General features: G+C 50.7%; 1 protein-coding gene across 1 annotated transcript in view; it reads left to right on the top strand.

Annotated features, from left to right (window-relative positions):
- Csmd2 (CUB and Sushi multiple domains 2) overlaps window positions 1–21,723 on the top strand; it is a 551,269-nt gene that overhangs the window by 463,330 nt on the left and 66,216 nt on the right. Inside the window, exons 34-44 of the mRNA XM_038333470.1 lie at window positions 761–964; window positions 1,614–1,738; window positions 2,795–2,891; window positions 4,805–4,909; window positions 5,879–5,997; window positions 6,516–6,585; window positions 8,395–8,511; window positions 11,237–11,446; window positions 17,038–17,226; window positions 19,211–19,388; window positions 20,491–20,636. Of these exons, the coding sequence (XP_038189398.1) occupies window positions 761–964; window positions 1,614–1,738; window positions 2,795–2,891; window positions 4,805–4,909; window positions 5,879–5,997; window positions 6,516–6,585; window positions 8,395–8,511; window positions 11,237–11,446; window positions 17,038–17,226; window positions 19,211–19,388; window positions 20,491–20,636 (1,560 nt within the window). The remainder of the gene's footprint in view (window positions 1–760; window positions 965–1,613; window positions 1,739–2,794; window positions 2,892–4,804; window positions 4,910–5,878; window positions 5,998–6,515; window positions 6,586–8,394; window positions 8,512–11,236; window positions 11,447–17,037; window positions 17,227–19,210; window positions 19,389–20,490; window positions 20,637–21,723) is intronic.

Genomic DNA, 21,723 nt, shown 5'->3' with positions numbered 1-21,723 from the left:
AGCTTGGTTTTGTCTGCAGTGCATAGTAAAGGGACAGGACAAGCCCGGACTCTGATCAGGGAAGTGGCCCCCAGCCGTTCCACTTCTTAGAACCGTCATTTGCTCAAGTATGAAATGAGGGTAGTAAATCCTGGTTGGATTAAAAGTCCATAACCAGCCAGGCAATCAGTGTTCATTCTGGGTCACTAAGACCCAATAGGACCTTGGAGCATCTTTGCTTTTCCCTGCCCAACAACAGCCTCGTTGTTAAGGCCACCAGTCTCCAAGCAAGGCCCTCCCTGTTTGTTTTACACCTGCCCAGGAGGCCATGTCTAGCCCTGTGCAGGGGGGGGGGGGGGGGCGGAGGGGAGGAGATCCCGCTACAGGGTCGCTATTTCTAATTCCCGCAAGCCACTATTATGCTCAAGTCGTTGGCCTGCAGACCCTGGGCAGGGGCTTGAAAGAGCGGGGGAAGGGCTTATGTTGCCATTGGGGAACACAAGGCCCCTGGTAATAAAGAAGTGTCACCAAGGGAGCAAAAAAGGAAAAGCTCTGAGGCTTAAGTTTGGGACCTGGGCCTCTCACTACCATTTCTAGAAGCTGTACCACAATACTGAATCCCGCAGTGTGCTTCAAAATGGGCCCTTCCCTGGAAAGTATCCGTGCCATTCTGAAAATGTACCCTAAGCTCCAAGGTCCCCTCCAGCCTTGTCCTGCATGCATTACTGGGCCAGTTTCTACAGCAGCGAGGCCTGCCTCCTAAGTGCCTTTTCCCCCACAGCGGTGCCCCGAACCAGTGCCACACAGTGCAGTTCTGTGCCAGAACCCCGCTATGGCAAAAGGCTGGGCAGTGACTTCTCCGTAGGGGCCATCATCCGCTTCGAATGCAACTCGGGGTACGCCCTTCAGGGGTCCCCAGAAATCGAGTGTCTCCCTGTACCTGGGGCATTGGCCCAGTGGAATGTCTCTGCACCAACCTGTGTGGGTGAGTGATAGCCAAGACGGAGACTGGGCAAGGAGAGATGGAGAGATGGAGAGAGGAAGGACTGAGGGCAGATTTCTCTTCCTGGGGGACACAGCCAGTCATCAGAGATCCCCAAGGCATGCATCATCCCTTCTCAGCCTAAGGAGAATGGCCTGCTCAGGCCCAGTAACTCTCTGGTCCCATTGGGCATGTGAATACAGAGAGGGGAAGGAGCTGGAGAGGGTTATCTGTGAAGAGAGGACCACTTTTTGAGGTCAAGTCGCCAAGAACAGGCGGTCCCTAAGAGAGAAGCCAGCATGGCAAGGAGGCTTAGCAGAGGCTAGGGACCCTACAGGGGGTGGGACTGGGAGATGAGGTTTGGGAGCTGGAGAAAAAAAACCCACAAAGATGAGTTATAGCAGGCTGGAGATCCTGAGAGAGATGGGGAGCAGGAGTGGGAGGGATGAGGTGAAGGGAGGGGAGAGTCAAAGAGGCCAGCACATAGAATTGGCCCAGAAGAGGCCAAGATCCTGAGGGAAGTGGGGCTGGAAGCCATAGAAGAAGCTAGCCCAGGAGGAGGCTCAGCAGAAGCCAAAGGCCCTGAGGGAAGCACACGGAGAGGCTCCCATGGAGGAGCTGAGCCTCTGACCAGCCCCATGTCTCTTCCCAGTACCCTGTGGTGGCAACCTCACGGAACGCAGGGGCACCATCCTGTCGCCTGGCTTCCCGGAGCCCTACCTCAATAGCCTCAACTGCGTGTGGAAGATCATGGTCCCAGAAGGAGCTGGCATTCAGGTGGGAGCAAGGAGGTGCCTAAGTTAGGTGGCTGCCCACAGATTCTGGCTGTTGCTGGACCCTGAGCCAGGCTGAGGTGGGAGGAGAAATAACATCTCTGTCCTTGTCCTTGTGGCTTTGGTGCCACGGTGCAGATATGGCGGTTCCCAAAGAAGAGATTACAGCATTTCTGGGGAAAGATGGGAGGAGAGACAGCTAACTGAGGGAGGATGGGAGATGGGAATTAGCTCCAGCCAGCCAGGAGAAGAATGTGGGCTTGCAGCTGGAATATGAATTTGGAGGGGTCTTGGGAAACTTTCAAATGGTTCAAGGTATTTATCTAAGACCATTAGGGAGGAAAAAGGGGGCCTTGCTGATGACCCAGGAAAGAGTAGATCGCCAAGCACAAGTGAGGGAGAGAGAACAGCCAGATACACAGCTAGGGCGACTGGGATACGTAACATGTGCCCAAGGTATGAGCAACATAGGAGAGGATCCAGAGCCTGCCAGGCCAATGGAGTAATCAGCACCAGAGCTGGACACACCCAATGGGAGTAAGAAAGCCAAAGACTATTCCAAGTGTGAGAAGGGGCCAGAGAGGCAGCTCAGTTGGTAGAGTTGTTTCCGGACATGCTCAAAGCCCTGGGTTCAATCCCAGCGCCAAATAAACCAGGTGTGCTTCTGCATGCATGTTTTGACAACTCCTAGGAAACCAGAGGCAGGAGCATTAGCCGTCCTCAGCTGCATAGTGACTCAGGGTTAGCCTGAGCTACACGAGACCCTGTCTCCAAAAAATAAAAATAAAAAAATAAAAAGGCAAGGGGAGAAAGCCAGCTGGACGGAAGCATTCCCACTGTCTGAAATGTCACTGCCCTTCTGTCCTATGATCATATTTCACGTCTGTCCTCCCCACCAGACAGTGAGCTCCTGAGATAGGTATGGACCACATCTTACTCTTATGGGAGGAATCAGCACAGTGTCAGGCCCAGAGGAGGCGTTTGATAAATTGAATTACCCATGGGGAGGAAAGGGGGCACTTGAGCTGTGTGATCAACAACTTAGTCCTTCCGTCTCCAGATTCAAGTCATCAGCTTTGTCACAGAGCAGAACTGGGACTCTCTGGAAGTGTTTGACGGAGCAGACAACACCGTAACCATGCTGGGGAGTTTCTCAGGTAAGATGGGACATCCGGAGCTTTCATTTGGAGGGGTGTGGTTGACACCATCATCACCACCATCACCACCATCACTACCATCACCACCATCACCATCACCACTACCATCACCACCATCACCACCATCATCATCACCACCATCACTACCATCACTACCATCACCACCATCACCATCACCACCATCACCACCATCACCACCATCACCATCACCACCATCACCACCATCACCACCATTACCACCATCACCACCATCACCATTACCACCATCACCACCATCATCATCACCACCATCACTACCATCACCATCATCACCACCATCACCATCACCACCATCACCATCACCACCATCACCATCACCATCACTACCATCATCACCTTCACCATCACCACTACCATCACTACCATCACCATCACCACCATCACCACCACCACCATCACCACCATCACCATCACCACCATCACCACCATCACCATCACCATCACCACTACCATCACTACCATCACCATCACCACCATCACCATCACCACCATCACCATCACCATCACCACTACCATCACTACCATCACTACCATCACCACCATCACCATCACCACCATCACCACCATCACTACCATTACCACCATCACCACCATCACCACCACCATCACCATCACCACCATCACCATCACCACCATCACCATCACCACCATCACCACCATCACTACCATCACCATCACCACCATCACCACCATCACTACCATCACCACCATCACCATCACCACTACCATCACCACCATCATCACCATCACTACCATCACCATCACCACTACCATCACCATCACCACAACCATCACCATCACCACCATCACTACCATCACCATCACTACCATCACCATCACCACTACCATCACCACCATCACCACCATCACTACCATCACCACCATCACCATCACTACCATCATCACCTTCACCATTACCACCGTCATCACCATTGCCTGAGCTTTAACATATTAACAATGATCTGCAACCATCACTTCTAAACATCCCAGAGCATTTCTGTAGCCCTGAAAGGAAACCAAGAACCAATGGCACTCATTCTCCACCTCCCCCGTACTTGCCCCCAGCCTCTGGCAATTGCTCATCTTCCAATCCCCATGGACTTGCCCTTGTCCGCAGTTCAAACAAGTGAAATCTTGGGCCATGTGGTTTTCTGTCTGATGGACTCACCCAGTGTCGGTTTGAGTCAGCACTGTGCTGTGTGGCTAGCTCATTTCGTCATACACCCGTCACTCAGTGATGGCTGTGTCACCTTCGTTATGGAGCTACTGTGGCTAATGCTGGGATGGAGAGTCACCTGCAAGCTCTGGTGTCCCTTTGGTTGTCCATCCTCAAGAGCATATATCCAGAAATGGAATCACCATCATCTCACTTTTTAAAGGAACAACCAAACTTCTTCCCCAAAGCAGATTCCCCACTGCCTACTCAGTGGCACATTTGTGCCAGAATATGGTGTGTGTTTTTGCCCAATGGCCAGGGAAGTTACCTGAAGCTGCTATGCCCAGAGATCATGATGCTAAGATATAAAGATGACCCATTCACATCCAGATAAGTTGTCTGCCCTGCTGGGTTGACCAGGTAGTTGTACGTGGCAGAATCATTTTGAGGATGACTGAGGAGGGACCAGACACACAGCCTTCTCACTGCCCGAGGAGCAGCGTCACCTCCTGACAGCATAGGTCCATAGCCCTGCTCGTCCACGGCTTCCCTTCCCTGGCCCATTAACTACCTGGCATTTATCATTTAGTAAGTTTGATAATGGGAGGGTGGTAGTTGAGGGCCCTGGGAACAGAATGCCAGCGGGGAGTAGAAACAGGAGCGAGGTAGAGATCGGTGTGTGGAGGAAATGCCGAATGACCCTTGTGTTCTTGCGCAGGGACAACAGTGCCTGCCCTGCTGAACAGCACCTCCAACCAGCTCTACCTCCACTTCTACTCCGACATCAGCGTGTCTGCTGCCGGCTTCCACCTGGAATACAAAAGTGAGAATCCAGGGCCGTGGCCGTGTGTGGGTTTCTCGGTGGGAGGAAATGGTGGCTGACTCCCCACCCTCCGTGGATTTTGGGCTGTGCCCACTCCTTCGCACTTAAGGCTACCGCTGACTGGAGAAAGATGCTAAGGGCTGGAGGAGGTTCCAAACCCTCTCAAGTTTGCATACTCAACCATGGGACAAAGCCAGGACCCACTGAAGTGTTGAATCGCTATATGCTAGAACCTGGGCAGGAAGTACTTCAGCCTTGACCCCAGTAGATAATATGGGATGTAAGAAAATGGAGGTGCTCTCTCCTCTGGTTCTGCAGACCGGCTTCTGATACCCATGTTATCTTCAAAGTTCTTTCTGTCATTCAAAATCTCGCTTATCATCTACAGGATTCCTTCTAGTCACTGCTAAGATCCCCGAACAGCAAGGACTGTAGCTGGGCCTTTGAGGTTGTAAAGCGGTCTTTGGAGAGATGGCTTTCCTCCTGGGTCGCTGGCCCAGCTCCCATCTCTCACTAGGTACAGGGAGGAACCAGTGGGCACCAGCAAATAACCACTGTGTGTTCCCAACACATCAGGAGCTCTGATGATTTTGCTGGGGGTCTCTGATAGATTCTGTCTTCCGAGGGCAGAGAAAGGGGAGAGAAGTTGAGAGCAGGTACAACAGGGACATGGGTGGGGGATGGGACTCAGGCACAAAGGTCCTGGGAGTCTGCAACCAAGGTGTCCTGATGCTGAGCTCAATAAGTGACCAAAACATTCCAAGCCCCTGAAATGACACCCCCTGTTCCAGCTTTGATCTAATGAACCTCCATACTACACATTCTGACTTCCTCTGTATGCCAGGGTGAACAGGAGGCCCAGGAAGGCACAAGCCTTGGACCCCCAAGAAGCCAACAGCATCCTCCGCCTCTGTCACCTTAACCAATAAGTCTTGCCCATCTTTCTCTCTCCTTCTCTGTGTTGTCTAGCCGTGGGCCTGAGCAGTTGTCCCGAACCAGCTGTACCCAGTAACGGGGTGAAGACAGGCGAACGCTACTTGGTGAATGACGTGGTCTCTTTCCAGTGTGAGCCAGGATATGCCCTCCAGGTACCCATCCCAACCAAAATAACCCCAGGGCAGGGCACACGCATCCCCTGAGTTCATTACCCAATCCTGTACCAGCAAAGCTGCAGCCTGGTTATGGGTGAAGCCTCCATATCCCCTGGGGACAGTTATCCACTCCTGGAACTATTCTCACAAAAATAAACTTTGTTGACGGTAAGGACCCTGGACAATCCTGCCTGGAATGTGTTCCTGCAAAGTCGGCTTTGATTGGACTTTGGGAAAATTTAATTTCCCTTTGAGGGCCATGAGGGAATTTAGTAATTAGAGGAAACTCACAAGGAAACCTCCTGTAATGAGAATTCTTTAGTGATGGTTGTTAGTAAGTGGTCTCTCCTGCCCCAAATATCTCTCCTTCTGTCTTACCTCAAATCCCACGATGATCTCATGCATCTGGATGACTTGTCTCTTAATGTGAGACCTAGAGCAAGCCCCTGTTCCGGGTTATGTGTATAATTGTGCCCCTGGGGACCTCTAGCCCGCTACTGTTCTGATTCCTCCAGGGCCATGCCCACATCTCCTGCATGCCTGGAACTGTGCGCCGATGGAACTACCCTCCTCCACTCTGCATTGGTAAGAGAACTGGACTTTAGAATCCACTGAAGTCCAAATCCCTGGGGATCAGAGCTCTCTGCTATACTGCTGAGTTCAGGTTCAAGTCAAAAAAAAAAAAAATCCAGTGTTCTGGATTTGTTCCAAGTCAGTAGTTTCTGAAAGACATTTTTGCAATTTCTAACTCTCATTCAAAGCTGTCCTGACTTCTGGAAGGTTCTACCCGCCAACTGAAAAATCACAAGAAGCTTGCCCACTTGAGAATATCATGAGGGCCATTGTGGACTCACATAACCAATCAGACCCCAGAAGGCATTTTTAGGACATTGGGCTTTTCCCATGACTTTGTCAAAGGGCAGACTGAAACACCTGCTTCTAGTGTCACGGGTAGCACATAAAATAAGAACCTGGTGCCTTTTGGTCAGGTCAAGAAAGCAGGAAACAGAAAGTGATTGGGTGTCTACTAAATGCCAGACTTCAGTTTCCTATTGCAGCCCTCCAGTGGGGATTCATAAGAGTGTGTGTGTGTGTGTGTGTGTGTGTGTGTGTGTGTGTGTGTATGTGTGTGTTATACACTTGGTGGGGGATGTGCCTATGCATGTCTTCCTCAATCGCTCTCCACATTTTTTTTGGAGTCAGGGTCTCTTCCTAAACCCAGAGCTCACCTGTTGCTCTAGGTTGGCTGACCAGTGAGCTCTAAGAGTCCTCCTCTCCCTGCCCCTCAGCACTAGGCTACGGGTACATCACTGCACTTGGCTTTTATGTGGATGCTGGACATCCACACTCAGGTTCTCACAGCAAGCCCCTTACCAAGTGAGACAACTTCCCCGGCCCAGAAATCTGTCTTCAGAGATTTAAAGAGAAGTGGGGAATGGAATGTGAAGGTTCATCCATGCCGGGCTGACAGCATCCCCTTGTCCCCCCAGAAAGTAAGTGAGTCAAGGGAATGTCACATTGGCATGCCAGCATTCTGTGCTTGCACTCCCATAAGAGAGCAGGCTGGATACGTGAAGTCCTAAGCATCACAGCGGCTCCCCGAGATGGGTGCTGTTCTTAGCGTCATTTTGCTGCTCTGGCAACTGGGCTGGGGAGGGGCGTACATTTCATCCACAGTCCCTCAGGAAGTGAAGTGGGAATTGTGATGTAAGTGGCGGCACTTTTCCACCCCAGTGTGCTTCCTACTCATTTTCTGCCCAGAAAAATACTGGTCTGGACCTTGGCGTTTTCTTCCCTGAACGCCTGGACCTCCGTGGCCGATTAGCCCCTTTCTGCTCACACAGTCTTTCCTCAGAGAACGTGAAACCTAAAATCATTTTCAGCTGGGCAGCTACTGAGGCACCCCAGCAACCTGAAATCAAATGTCTCCAGATCCTCCCTCGCTGCTGAGTGGCCATGGTGAACCTCGGTGGTAGGCCCCATCCTTCCCCATGGAGGATAGATTTGGGAAGAGTCAGGCACAGAGAGGACAGGATGCGTGCCACTCTCTTCTCTTTCCTGTGTCCTTTGCTCTCGTGAAGACCAGATTGGAGAGGAAGGAGAGAGGGGTGGGCTGTCATGTAAGGACTGGAAGAGTCAGACTTCTGGAACAGAGCTTTGTCACTTCCTGCATGGCCTTGATGAGGTCATCCACCAGTGGAGGGCGTGGTCGGGGCTGACATTCCTGAATGCCCTGCACTGTGCTTCAGTCCTGAGTTTACATAATCAATTTACCTGGGTGTACCGATGTTCAGAGAGACCTGCTGGGATTCTGAGAGGGGTTTGTGACTCTGCACGCTCGAAGAGCCCCACCCTCTCCTCAATTTCCTAACCTAACTGCTCTCCTTGTCACAGCGCAATGTGGGGGAGAAGTGGAAGAGATGGAGGGGGTGATCCTGAGCCCCGGTTTCCCAGGCAACTACCCCAGTAACATGGACTGTTCCTGGAAGATTGTGCTGCCTGTGGGCTTTGGTGAGTCTGCAACCTCCAGGGTGACAGGGGCTTGGAGCCCAGGCCTGGACTAAATCAGCTATCTGCCAAATCACAGCTAAACTCGGTGCCAGCACCGCCCTTCCCTCTGGCTCATCGGGTGCTGTCTTGTTCAGTCTCTGGGGGAAAGGCAGAAATTAAGTGAAAGGGGAGGAAAGCTTTGGGGTTACTTTGATTTGAGCCCCAAACTAAACCCAGGGGTACGGAATAAGAAACTCAACTTGAGACGTAGCTGAGGGTACAGCTCAGGGCTAGAGAGTGTGCCTTGTGCAAGACACACGGTTCCATCTCCCGGACCATTTAATAAAAAGAAAAGGAAAGAAATTACCTGGAATGAAAGAAAAGGAAAGCTGTTTTGCTGAGACCAGGCTGCAAGTTGTGCTTTTAACTCCCTATCCCATTTATCATCCTAATTAAATTGAGCCAAGGTCAATATGAAATTGAGTTGGCATTCTTCACGGACACTTTCTAGCTGGCCTGGAGATGGGGAGGGGAGAGATGGGCTATGCCAGGTATGGGGCTGTTGGCTGTGAAGGATGTTAGTCTAGGTACAAATTTTAATTGCTTTCAATTCATGTACTGGCAATATAATATAACCTTGGTTGTCTGTGCCAAAGAGATGGTGGCTTTGGCCGACAAGGAATTGATGGGCTGTCCATGGGGGTCCTTTGGCCCAATTCTGCTCTGTCCCTAGGAAGAGACCTCTCCTGGAGATTCCTCTTTCTTATACATTTGTGTTAGCATAATCAGCTCTACAAAGCAATGGGTTTGACTATGATGCAACCAAACTTTGCAATAACCACGCCCCATTGGGTGTTGCCCCTCCATCTCCCCTCTCTTCCCATGAGGATTATTTCTTTACAGGCCCAGAAACTCTCAGTCTGCTAGCCTCAGTATGAAGACTGCTCGTTTGATCATCTGTTATAGGTCCCAAGCATGTCTTCTGATAAGGGACAGCCATGGTCCCGCTGGTCTTTAAATTAGGATGGAGGAGAGGGGCCCAGGGATGACCCTCAAAGGCTAGAGTCTAGTGTCCCGTACCATCTCTTGAAGGGAACTCAGGAAAGTGGAGACAGCTCTGGCAGCCTTGGCGGAGTCTAGATTTAAGACACCAAGAAAAGAGGGACCAAAGAGCCAGTAGAGACGAAGTGCAAGCGAGGGTAACACACAGGCAAACAGGACTTTAAGTGGGGTAACTGCCCGCTATGAGTCCTTGTATTCAGCCATCAAAGCAGGCTGTCTCTAATGGGCCTGCTGCAGAGCCAGCGGCACAGAGGGATCTCGGGCTTTCCAGTGGCTCGGCTCCCTCTCTCTCATTCAGAATGCAAGGGGTTCTGCAGTAACATGCCCCCGCTGCAAGGTGGCAAACACACACCGTTCTTTCCACGCAGCTCAAAGAACCCAGGGTTGGGCACACAGGCTGCCTGCTGTTCTCCCACATGGGAGGCTGCACAGGCGAGTGAGGCAGAGCTCGACAGACTCAGAGGAGAAGTCTGAGGTGTGGAAGTAAGTTGTGCTCATGGGAGGAGAGCGAGCTGAGGAGGTGGATGGTGCCTAGGATGGGATCGTGTAGCGCATGGTTAAGGTGGCTGAATAGGACAGGAAACGAAGGGTCTGCAGCATCACAGGTCTAGCCTTCGCTCTTAACATAGCAAGGCGCACAGACAGTTGCACATACGTATTCATTCTACCACACTTGCAAATACAGATGAATACATTTTCAAATCGAAGTATGTGACTTCATCATAAAGAGATCTTTAGTAACAACAGTTTGGTGCTCGTGGGCACGAGGACCATCTCACCTTGTTCTTCCGGGGGACTGTGCCTAGCAGGGCACAAGCCCATGGCATATGCTCATCCGGTATTAGCAAACAAATGTGTGTTCTTCCAGGCCCTTAAAATATAAAAATTGCAATGGATGTCTACATTTTTCTATTTCCAATGTCTATTTTTTCTGACCTGATTTTTCTCAGTTAACAATGTAATGTGTGGACCTTTGTTATACATGGTGAATAGGTTTCTTTGGAGAACATTTTCCAACAGTAATCCAATTTTGAAAACCCTTGTCTGTAAACAAATACCCGCGTTGCTGTTCCAACCTCAGTTCTCCGTGGCTTATGTAAATATGTACCCTAGGGGCTTAATTAAATCCATGTCCCCTGACAGGTGGCTAAGAGATCTTGATTAACCCACCAAAGTCCCAAAGGGTAAACTTCATTTGGCTTCTCAGTGGATTAGATGGTAAAATATACACTTCCGATCCATGTCCTTCTGAATCACCTAAAGATTCTTAGAAAATACCAGCAAGAAAGGTCATGTGTGCCCTTTGACTCAATGGAGTAATTACTTTTTAACTAAACATTTATTCTAGGGGAAAAACCTATCTTTATATCAATACTAGACATGATTCAAATGAAATCAAATCTTGACCCCGAAGTTGGCTTCCCATAATGTCAAATAGACTTGGGGTGGGACTCAGAAATAACTGGTGCCTTTGTTGCTGAATGAAAAGTCTGTTGACTTTCTGACCCTTCCTGATGGTCAGAGCAGGGACTAGATGGGTGAAACTCAGAACTGCCCTGGGAGACCTGTGTGGGTTGGGGCTTTGGTGGTGGGGACTCTGGACCCTGAGATACTGTAGTGGGACATGCTGCCAGAAGCAGGACTGTGTGACTCTGGGCACTGCGTGCCTCTGTCCTTCTCCTAGGTGCTCACATCCAGTTTTTGAACTTCTCTACGGAACCTAACCATGACTTCTTAGAAATCCGGAGTGGTCCCTCCGAGACCAGCCGCATGATGGGCAGGTTCAGCGGGAGCGAGGTGCCGGGCTCCCTGCTCTCCACGTCCCACGATACCATTGTGTATTTCCACAGCGACCATTCCCAGAACCGGCCAGGTTTCAAGCTGGAGTACCAGGGTAAGGATGAAAGTATCACAGTGGCACCACTAACAGCCCCGCGTCTGACCCACAGCCACCCATCCCCCCGCCCTTCTGCCTGGAAGAGATGCCAGAAGGGCTGAGGGGCAGCAGGTCTCTCTGTGGAGGCTTCAGGTTGGAAGTAGCTCAGTAGCTACCTAGCCCTATTTGACAGACAGCTTACATGTACCCAGTTTTTTTCCAGAGCCGTGGGCCCCACAGTGTCCACTAAGGCTCCATAGTATCTAGAGCTAATAACCAGCAGCATTCTGGGCAAGTAGCCCGTCAGTTCCCCTCAGGCATCCCTGACAGGATCCACCACCATTTCCCCTTGGCTTTGAGAGGTTCAGTCTCAGCAAAGATCTCCTGTAACAGAATGGAAAGTTCCAGCAACAGTGTTAACAGCGCCCCCCTCAGGCGGCGTTCCCTCGCCAAGGCCCACCTGTATGCTCGCAGAGGTTCTATTACCTGAGGTGAAACTTGATGGTATGTTTTCACAGAAAAGAACCCCGTCACGCCAACTCAGGCATTGCTGTGTGAAACGCCATTCGTTCATTATTGACAGTGGTGACTGCCCAACCTGCCTGGCTGTGCTGGGCAGACCCACATAGGCCGAGCTCTGCCCTGAATGCTCCCCTCGAGTTCCAGCCCCGTCTCAGCTCCTTTCACACATTCCCCACTCTATACTTTTAGACTTTTTTTTGCCAATACGAGTGCATGCTTATTTTAAAAACCCTAAAATTGTACAGATGTTTTAGTGAGCGGGGGACGTCAGCCAGCGTAGGCCACTGTAACAAATGCTGCAAGCCAGCAGGAAGCTGAAGCTGTTAGCTCGATTTGGGAAATAACCAGGCCAGCTTAAAGATAAACAATTATATTTTTAATTGTTATAAGGGGAAACTCACGCCACAAGAATGGGAAGTCCGAGTTCCGCTGTGTCCGGCAGGAATCACCCAGAGATAGCTCACACCTGGTCCTTCCCAGTTTTCTTCCTGGGCTCCAGGTAGCCACGCCTTAACTAGGCTCCCCTTCTTAAAGGTGATTGGTTAACAGAGCTTCCCCCCCATCAGGAAGCTCATAGGTAACAGAAACTCCTTCCTTCCTCTGGGGGCTGAAAAGTCTTAAGGTCAAGGTGCCGTGGCGAGTAGCATGCCTGAGAGAGGCTGCTCTGTGGCTCATGGCGGCACCCCCGCCCCCCGCGCTGTGTCCGTGTTTGGTAGAAGGAGTGAAGGACCTCTAAGGCCTCTCCTGTAGGGAGTCTAGTCCAGCTCTCCAGGAAGATCTAAGGACTCGCCATCTCCAGACGCCCTCCCGTTAGGGGATGAGGCTTCAGTGTGTGGTACTGGCTGAGGGAACATGCAGGCTATGTCACATGTCATGGGAGTCACATTGCTCTCATAAACCCACTCCATCCTCTTCACGGAGGGAGCTTAGTTCAATGTGTTATCTTCTGTCCAGCCGGCCTTGCATCCCACTGTAGGTGCGGTCTTGCAGTTTCCTGTGTTCAAAGTTAATCTTCAGTTATACAGACAATTCACTAACACATTCGCCTTATTAAAAAAAACAACCAAGAAAAAATGGCAGTGGGGCAGGATTATTTCCCAGCGACAACCCCTAATTTTTAATTAATTAATTCATTCTTTCTTCCTTTCATCCTCTCTTCCTTCCTTCCTTTCTTTTTTCTTCTCTTCCTTTATTTATTTATTTTGTGTGTGTGTGTGTGTGTGTTTGTGTTTACACCTTGGAAGAAAATGTAAAGTTTTTGATTGCATATGCTTTTAGTGTAGAAAGCATACAATGCAATGTGTATTCTGAGAGCCTCGGCCTTTTCATCCCTGTGACTGGGAGTCCCTTCCTTGTCAGACAAGAATACTTAGCAAGAACTGGGCTTCTCATTCTGGGACAGCCATAAAGTGTGTCCCCTGAGGTAGGCACATTTGAAATGGTTGCACAGGGGAGGCCTGCATGAGAGCATAGCAGGCTCATACAGCAGGGTGCCAAGAGCTTGGCCTCCTCAAACCATGCCGCCTTGTTGGTACTGACCAGGCGGCCACACCCATGGATGGGGAGGGGTGCTCTCAGAAACTGCTCCTGTGAAGAGTGTCTGTGACCGAGGAGGGGAAGATGGAGGGGACAAGTCAGGACACATCAGTAGTCATCCTGTCACGATGGTCTGTCATGGAAGACAAACTTGAGTCCAGTTACATGGATCCATGCTCTGGCTGGAACAGATGTAGACCCCATCACACACACACTGCCGCCATCACTTCTGAGTCTGTTTGTCAGGAGGCTATTACAGAGTACCAAAGACCCTGTGGCTGGAACAACAGCTCTAGGGAAGGAAGTGGGGGCACAGTTAAGGTGTTAGCAGGCCAGGTTTCTTCTGGTCTGGGTTGGGGACTGGATCTGGGTGGTTTTTAGACATCATCAGCCTTGTGTCGGTTTGCAGAATCATCACCCGGTCTCTGACTTCATGTTCATATGGCATCCCTCTTCAAAACTCTAGTTCCCCCTCATTGACATATAATTATTGTGCATAGGTATGGATGTTTCAAGACAGGAACATTGTGTTTGATCAAATCAAGGTGGTTTATGGTCCCATCAACCTAAACATTCACTATTTGATGTGGTCAACATTCAAAATGTCCTCTCTTGTGTGCTGAGAAAAGGAATCGTCCGTGCTATTGGTGAAAAGGTAAATGAGCAGACATCATGGAATGTACTAGGGAGGATCCTCAAGCTCCCCTTCTTACAGTGACACCAGCCTCAGCAGATCACCATCCACCCTACAGCCATTCAGGTTTATGTGAAATGGTCAGAGGTCCTCTCTCCGCATAAGGTCACTTCCTGACACTCTGGGCACTCAAACTTGTGAGTGTGCAGAGACAGTTCAGCCAGTGCTCCCTCCGACACTTCTCTCTCATGAAGTTTTGACAACACCACTGACTCCAGCCCCTCCCACCCACACGGTTGCCACCCCTCTAGCAGAGAACATCCTCGCCCCTGCTGAGCCTGCCCTGCCTGAGGTTTCCAACTGTCCCTCTGAGGAGTCAAGGACAACAAAATGGGTCAGCCTTTCTGTGATCAGGACCTGCCTTCTGCTCCCTTGAGTCACAAGTCCGCCCGTGTGTCACTCAGCATCAGGGCCACCTGCTCCTTCGCGGGCCGAAGCTCAACTTTCATTAAGGTTTCTTGCTGTGATGGTCCCGACCTCTCAGCCTAGGGAGTCTCTAGTGCCAGAGGCCCAGCTGCTTCCACTGAGGCCTCTAATTTGTGATAGATGCAAATGATTCTCTCTGACCAACTGGCCACAAGCGCCAGAGTTGTTCAGTATAAACAGGCTCTGAGCTCTGAGCACCCCCCAGACACACACACTGTGCTTCCTCTCCAGAGAAAATGGGCTTCGGGTCTCCAGTTTGTAGAGGAGCCACCTGTCCCCACTGAGGCTATCTATGTGGACCCCAGTTCTCTTGATTTCCTTAACTTCTTTTGAAACAATCCAGCTCTTTCTCCTCAAAATTCTTCCAGCTGGACAGACCAGCATCCCTAGGCAGCTGCTTCCTCTGCCTTTCCATAGGCAGACGTTTCCAGAAAATGGTGACTGGTAGCTAAGTTTGCTTACTCTGAACTTACTCCAAGGCTCAATAGGTAAAATTCTTGCCACTCAAGCCTGGCACTGGGCGCTGGGGGGAGGGGGCGGTCAGAGCAGGAAGATCTCAGGAGCTCATTGGCCAACTAATCTACTCAACAGCTGAGCTCTGGGTTCGGTGAGAGGTCTTGTCTCAAAATGTGGTGGACACCTGAATTGGCCTCAGACCTACACACACACACACACACACTGTAACTTCAGAATTTATCTTTCCCTCTGAAGCACCTTCTAGGGCTCCCAGATCTGTCTTGGAATGGAAAGAATCCAGGAAGCCCTCACTGAAGTTTCTCCCTTTTGGAAAAGCGACTTCTTCGAGTGACACTTGCCACTCTCATCAAAGCTACTCTGGCTTTTGACTTGTGGCTGCTCCCTTTAGTCCCCTTGCTGTCCGTCTTCAGGCCACAGAACTCCAACCGAGGCTTCCGATGCAGCCTACTTGGGCAGCAGGATCCTATCTCTTCCAAGGCATTATGGGCAAAGCACCCAAAGGCACTCCACTGACAGGGCCACCTCTCTTTAGCCCACCCATGCCAGTGGTGGCTCCTCTGTTCCTTGAAAGATGCAGTCACCTTAATGGTTTCTGTGTGTGGGTGGTGTGTGTATGTGTATGTGCGTGCACACACATGAGCACATGTGCGTATTGCAGGTGTACACGTATATGTGTATGTGTACAGATGGTAGAAGATCAATTCCTATGTCATCCACCATGCAACAGGTACTATGTGCTTCTTTTTGAGACCAGGTCTCTCATGGCTTGGGTCTCACCAAGTAGGCCTGATGGTTAATAAGCTCAGGGGTCGGTCTGTCTCTGCGTCCTCAGTATTGGGATTACAGATGCACATTGCTACTAATCCTGGCAAAAAGAAAGAAAGAAGGAAGCAGGCAGGCAGGCAGGCAAGCCCACATGGATCCTGGCTCTCAAACTCAGGTCCTGCTTTCAGAGCAAATCAATTGAGCTTTCTCCCCAAGCTTCTCCAAAAGCGACTTCTAGTGAAACGTGCATGTTTTCCTACCGAAAAAGCCCTCCACAGTGTCAAATGGAAACGCAGAACCCAGCCACCACTGCGGAGCGGGCATGGAGGAACCGTTAGCCTTGAGGTCACAGTTATTCTTACTGCATGCGATAAATCATCCGGTTCCATGGAGCATCATTCAGCTCAGCTGTTCCTACTGAGGGCTGCCGCTGTGGAAACAGTCCATCTCCGTCTTCTGCCAGTTCCCTGTGCAGCGAGTGCCCAATTACTGCCACAAAGAATATTCTTCATCCAGTGTACCCAATTAGTCAGAGGCGTTGCTCTGTGCTACCCACTCAGCCAGTGCCTCGGCTGACTCTTCCTGCTGGACAGGCCTCAGCCATTGCCACGAGGGCAGCCTACTCCTCCAAGGAACATCCCTGTATGGGAGTCACATATGCCTGTGGCCCACCTATCCCCTCCCTGCAAAGCTCCCATCTTGACTGTAGATTTAACTTCCTCCCCCTAAATGCTTTCATGGGTTCTAACTTGGCAGAGCTGGAAAGGCCCCCACCTACCTCTGCATCTCACTGTTTCTGTTTGTGACGTAAGCAACATGGAGACACCTAGACTAACGCCTGACCCCGAGAAGATGTTCACTGACCAGAAGTTCCCCTGTCAGTATATTCCTTGAGCCTCTCTTCCCAGTGGAACTAAGAACAATCAGTAACGTTTATGGGGGTCCTCCCACAGGCCAGTGTCGTGCAAAGGGCTACACGATGTCATTGCACTCAATCCTTATAACAGCTACAAGAAAGGGGGGCATAGAGAAGTTGAGGGATTTATCCAAAGCCAACAACCAGTCAGGCCTGTAGGTACCCCAGTCCTGGGGCTCTGCCTCAGTGCTGCCACCTGGGCGCTGCAGTCTTCCATTTGGGAAGAAATGCCCCAGAAAGAATAAAGTGACCTTTTCCTCTGACCTCTTCTAGCCTACGAACTTCAAGAGTGTCCAGACCCAGAGCCTTTTGCTAATGGCATTGTGAGGGGAGCTGGCTATAATGTCGGACAATCGGTGACCTTTGAATGCCTTCCGGGATATCAACTGACTGGCCAGCCCATCCTCACGTGTCAACATGGCACCAATCGGAACTGGGACCACCCCCTACCCAGGTGTGAAGGTACGTCCCTCTCCTGCCCTGATGGTCCTTCCTGGGGTAGTCATGGAGACAGAGCGTCCTGCTCCACCTGCTACTCTGTGGGACCGCCAAAGGTGAAGGTCCAGGCAAGCTTTGCTTATCCTGTTTCCGTGAGCCAGCCCAGCCAGAGAGAGAGAGCCCATGTGACAGAGCTCTGAGCAAGTTCTGTGTAGGACCCGGGGATGTGCGCTATAGCCAAGGGAATGGCATATCCAGCCTGTAGGAAGATCTGCTCTGATGGGCTAATGTCCCCCAAGGAGATGGGAAGGGACCACAATGAGACCGTAGGAGCTGAATGATGGAGAGTGGAAGTCTTGAAACCTTCCCAGAGAGAAGAGAATAATGCCTTTTCCTGAGAACTCTGGCTCCTTTTCACCTCCCCCTTCTTCCTACGTGTATTTGGTGAGAGACCAAGCTGGTAATCTTAGGTCGCTGAGATGGAGTGTTCTTGGGCCTTCTTCTTTAGGCAGAACCAGGGTGGAGGTGCCCAAGAGACCCCACTTCTACATTCCCTCTTGCCTTATTCTGACAGCCCACAGTTTTCCTGGAGAGATGCTAGAATCAGTCTTGAAATGGAGGGGGGGTTGTCAAGGACAGTATCCCAGCAGAAGGAAGCACCCCAGCTCCGGGGTCAGCTGTCAGTCCCCTCTCTGTGTCTTGTCACTGATTCCACTCCCTTTAATAAAGCAGGGCATTTCTGAGAGTCAGAAGGTCCCACCCACAAGTGGCCCAGCCTGCGATGGGGGAATGCATAGTAGTAGCTTTCTGTAGAGGAGGACACCTAAAACAAGGACAGCATCTCTGGCCAGGGTCCCGAGCCAAACATTTTGTTTGCTGATTCGTTCGTTCATTGACTCATTGACTGATGTATTGGGATTCAAACCCAAGGCCTCATCCATGCTAGGCAGCCAGATCTGTCTCTGAGCTTCATTCCAGCCCTGACCAACGATTTCTTATACATTGTCTTACCTAGTAACCCCCACAGTCCCATGAAGAGTAAGTATTCTTAGTCTAGTTCACTCCCGAGGAAACAGACTCAGAGAGAATGAATGACTTGTCTATGGTCATGTGACTGATAGGTGGCATAACTATGATTTTTTTAACCCAACCTTAGCCTCACTGCAAAAACCCAAAGGCCAATTAAAATATTTGCTATGCAAATATAAAGACATGAGTTCAGATTCGTAGAATCCATATAAATGCTGAGTGGGTGTGGAAACCCAGCTGAAACTCAGAAGGTGGAGACAGGATTCCCCCGGAACAAGCCGTCTAGCTAGATTAGCCATATTGGCAAGCTCTGGGTTCAATTGAGAGACCCTGCCCCGAGTGATAAGTTGGAAAGTGATCAGGGAAGACTGCAACATCACCCTTAGTGCTCAGTGCACACCCATGCCTGCACACACACACATGCACACATACACACATGCACATACACACACATGCAAACGTGCATATATTGCATATATACATGTCACATATCCCACATATACATACTCACAAAATAAGTAAGTAAATGCTAAATTTAATTTAAAAAACTAGACCAGAAGCAACACTCTAGAAAGAACAAGTCAGAGAGGAGAGAGATTGCCATAATCCCTCAACTCCTCCCAGTAAAATATTACAGCCCCAATCCTAACAGCCCTGTTCCTCCCCATTCCTCCCCATCCTCAGTGCAGGGGTCAAGGGTGTTCTCGAGGTTAATCGCTTCTCTACTGGACTGGACTGTAAGAAAAAGAGGAGGTCAAGGTGGAATGTTCACAGAGGCACCTGGGTGATGATAGCCAGCCAGGGAGCAGTGTTGGTGAACGGAACCAAGCGTAACCTCACAGCCCTGTGTCTCCTCCCTGCCCCACCTCCTGCAAAACAGTAATGAGAGCTGAGATTTTGCCGGGAAGGCATCTGGGTTCTCAGCCGGCTGGGTAGGACTCTCAAATACTCATTTTTATTTGTGTTTCCTCCCTGGCAGTCCCCTGTGGTGGGAACATCACCTCTTTCAATGGCACCGTGTACTCACCTGGATACCCCAGCCCCTACTCCAGCTCCCAGGACTGTGTCTGGCTGATCACTGTGCCCATTGGCCATGGTGTCCACCTCAACCTCAGCCTGCTGCAGATAGAACCCTTTGGAGATTACATCACTGTCTGGTAAGATCAGACGCCGTGTAAACGGCAAATCAAAAGGAGGCTCAGGGTTGAGCCGAGGCTCAGCGTCAGGTCACCAACGCGATGAAGGGAGAGGAATGAAAGGCCAGTGGTCCCCAAACTGGATCCCTTTCTGCAGCCAGTGAAGGGGCCAGTGGGTGCATGATTGGGAGTGGCATGAATATGCAGGCTCTCCCTCATATTTCCAGAACTTGCTCCCGCCGTCTACATACACCTAACCAAGCTGTGAGGACTAACAGAGAAGGCTTAGCATGACATTATACAAAGTCCCTCTGGTTGTCATGTGCTGAGCCAGTGCTGCCCAACAGAACATTCTGAACTGATGGTGACATTTTATGCCCATGCCATCCACCCAGCATGACAGACACCAGACTGTTTTTTTTTAAAAAATTTTGTTTCATTTTAATGAACTTACGCATAAGTAGCCATGTGCAGTTAGTGGTTACTGAACGGACAGCACAGTATTTAGTTACAGAGCTCTACAGGCAGTGTCCCGGGTGTTTTTTCAAATGAAAATTTAAAAATTCTCGGTTGTGAAGGGTAATTTCCTAGACAATTCCCCCCCCCCCAAATCAACTCAATCTATAGACAAGGATATATAGTATTTTAAAAACCCTTTGGAAACTAACGCCATTCTGGGAATCACCAAAGGGTGTGGAATAATTTTTCTCAAAACTCTGAGGAATTCCAAGCAATGGATATACAAGGAAGGGAACACTTGACAAGGTTTCAGGCAAGAAATCATTTTCCCCAAAAGGTAGCGTGGAGGCACCTTTGCTTGGGTGGCAAAGGCCTGGCTGAGAGAGCAGAGTCCCGCCGCCGCAGTTCCTCTGCCCTGACAAAGACCAGCAGCCCTGCCCCATGGTGCTCGTGCTGCCCCAGAGCCCACCGGGGGATAGGACTAGTGAAGAACCAAATGAATAAAGGCTCCATCAACTCTGTCGGAAGGCCTCACAGAGGAGGGTTGGGGAGTTCCGGAGTCGCAGCCACCCACTCCAGAGCTCTCTCCAAGCCCCCATGGCCCCAGGAGCAGCAGCTACTCAAGACAACCGATGACATGCAGGGCCTTCTTTCCTCCGTACAGGGATGGGCCACAGCAGACATCTCTACAGCTTGGCGTCTTCACCCGGAGTCTCTCCAAGAAAATAGCTCACAGCTCCTCTAACCAGGTCCTGCTCAAGTTCCACCGGGACACGGCCACGGGTGGGATCTTCGCCATCGCCTTCTCAGGTCAGTAGGAGAGCTTGTCCGGGGTGGGGCATGCGAGCTTTCTGATCAAGGCTGTGTTGGCTATTTGTGTGGCTTTGAGTGAGTCATGCGGCCTTTGTGAGCTTGGGTGTCCACAGCCTGTGGAAGCACCCCCAGCCCAGGGCTCCCTCAGTCCATTGCTTTCCTCGTGGTACTGGGGCGCACAGGCATGTAGGGTCAGTCCTTGGTGCCAAGCCACCCATCCACACCAGCTCACAGCTGGCCTGTGCATCTCCCCGATCCCCCAACTTGTCCCTTCACTTCTATAAAGCTGTCTTTTCCACAGGACTCTTGGGGCTCTGTTGACCTCACAGGGAACCCTTTGCTTGGTAGTGCAAAGGCAGGCATAGCGCTTTCATCCTGGATGGGTATAAACGGTCCAGGTGGGGTTGCCTCACCCGCTGCCTATTTTCTTCTAAGAGTCTGAGTCCACTGGGGACCTGAATGTTTCTCGAGCTTATTACAGCAGACAGAACGTAGAAGCATCATAGAGACGTCTCTATGGACTGTGCTCCTCTATGGGCTGTGCTCCTCTATAGACTATGCTCCTCTATAGACTATGCTCCTCTATAGATTATGTTCCTCTATGGGCTGTGCTCCTCTATGGGCTGTGCTCCTCTGTGGACTGTGCTCCTCTATGGGCTGTGCTCCTCTATAGACTATGCTCCTCTATAGATTATGTTCCTCTATGGGCTGTGCTCCTCTATGGGCTGTGCTCCTCTATGGGCTGTGCTCCTCTATGGGCTGTGCTCCTCTGTGGACTGTGCTCCTCTATGGGCTGTGCACAGGCTGGGAAAGAGGCAAGTGAGTGGTAATAGTAGGTGGAATGGAGGGGAGCCCTACTTCCTCTGGAGTCATTGTGGCGAGCTGGTGCTTCGGGAAGGCGACTGAAGAGTGAGGAGGGAAGGGGCGTGCATGTGCACGTGTGTGTGGCGGGGCCAGGGACAGTGCTCACCTTCCCATAGCTAAGCAGCGCCCCGCTTGCTTTGTTTTCATGTAAGCATCAATAAGCAGGAAGGAAAGATACCTCGGGGAGACTTATGAAATGGCTCTGTGACATGTTTTCAAA

This window comes from Arvicola amphibius, chromosome 6 (genome assembly GCF_903992535.2).
Source record: "Arvicola amphibius chromosome 6, mArvAmp1.2, whole genome shotgun sequence".
Taxonomy (NCBI): domain Eukaryota; kingdom Metazoa; phylum Chordata; class Mammalia; order Rodentia; family Cricetidae; genus Arvicola; species Arvicola amphibius.
The sequence above is the reverse complement of the archived record's forward strand: the minus strand, read 5'-3'. Positions and strand labels throughout refer to the sequence as shown.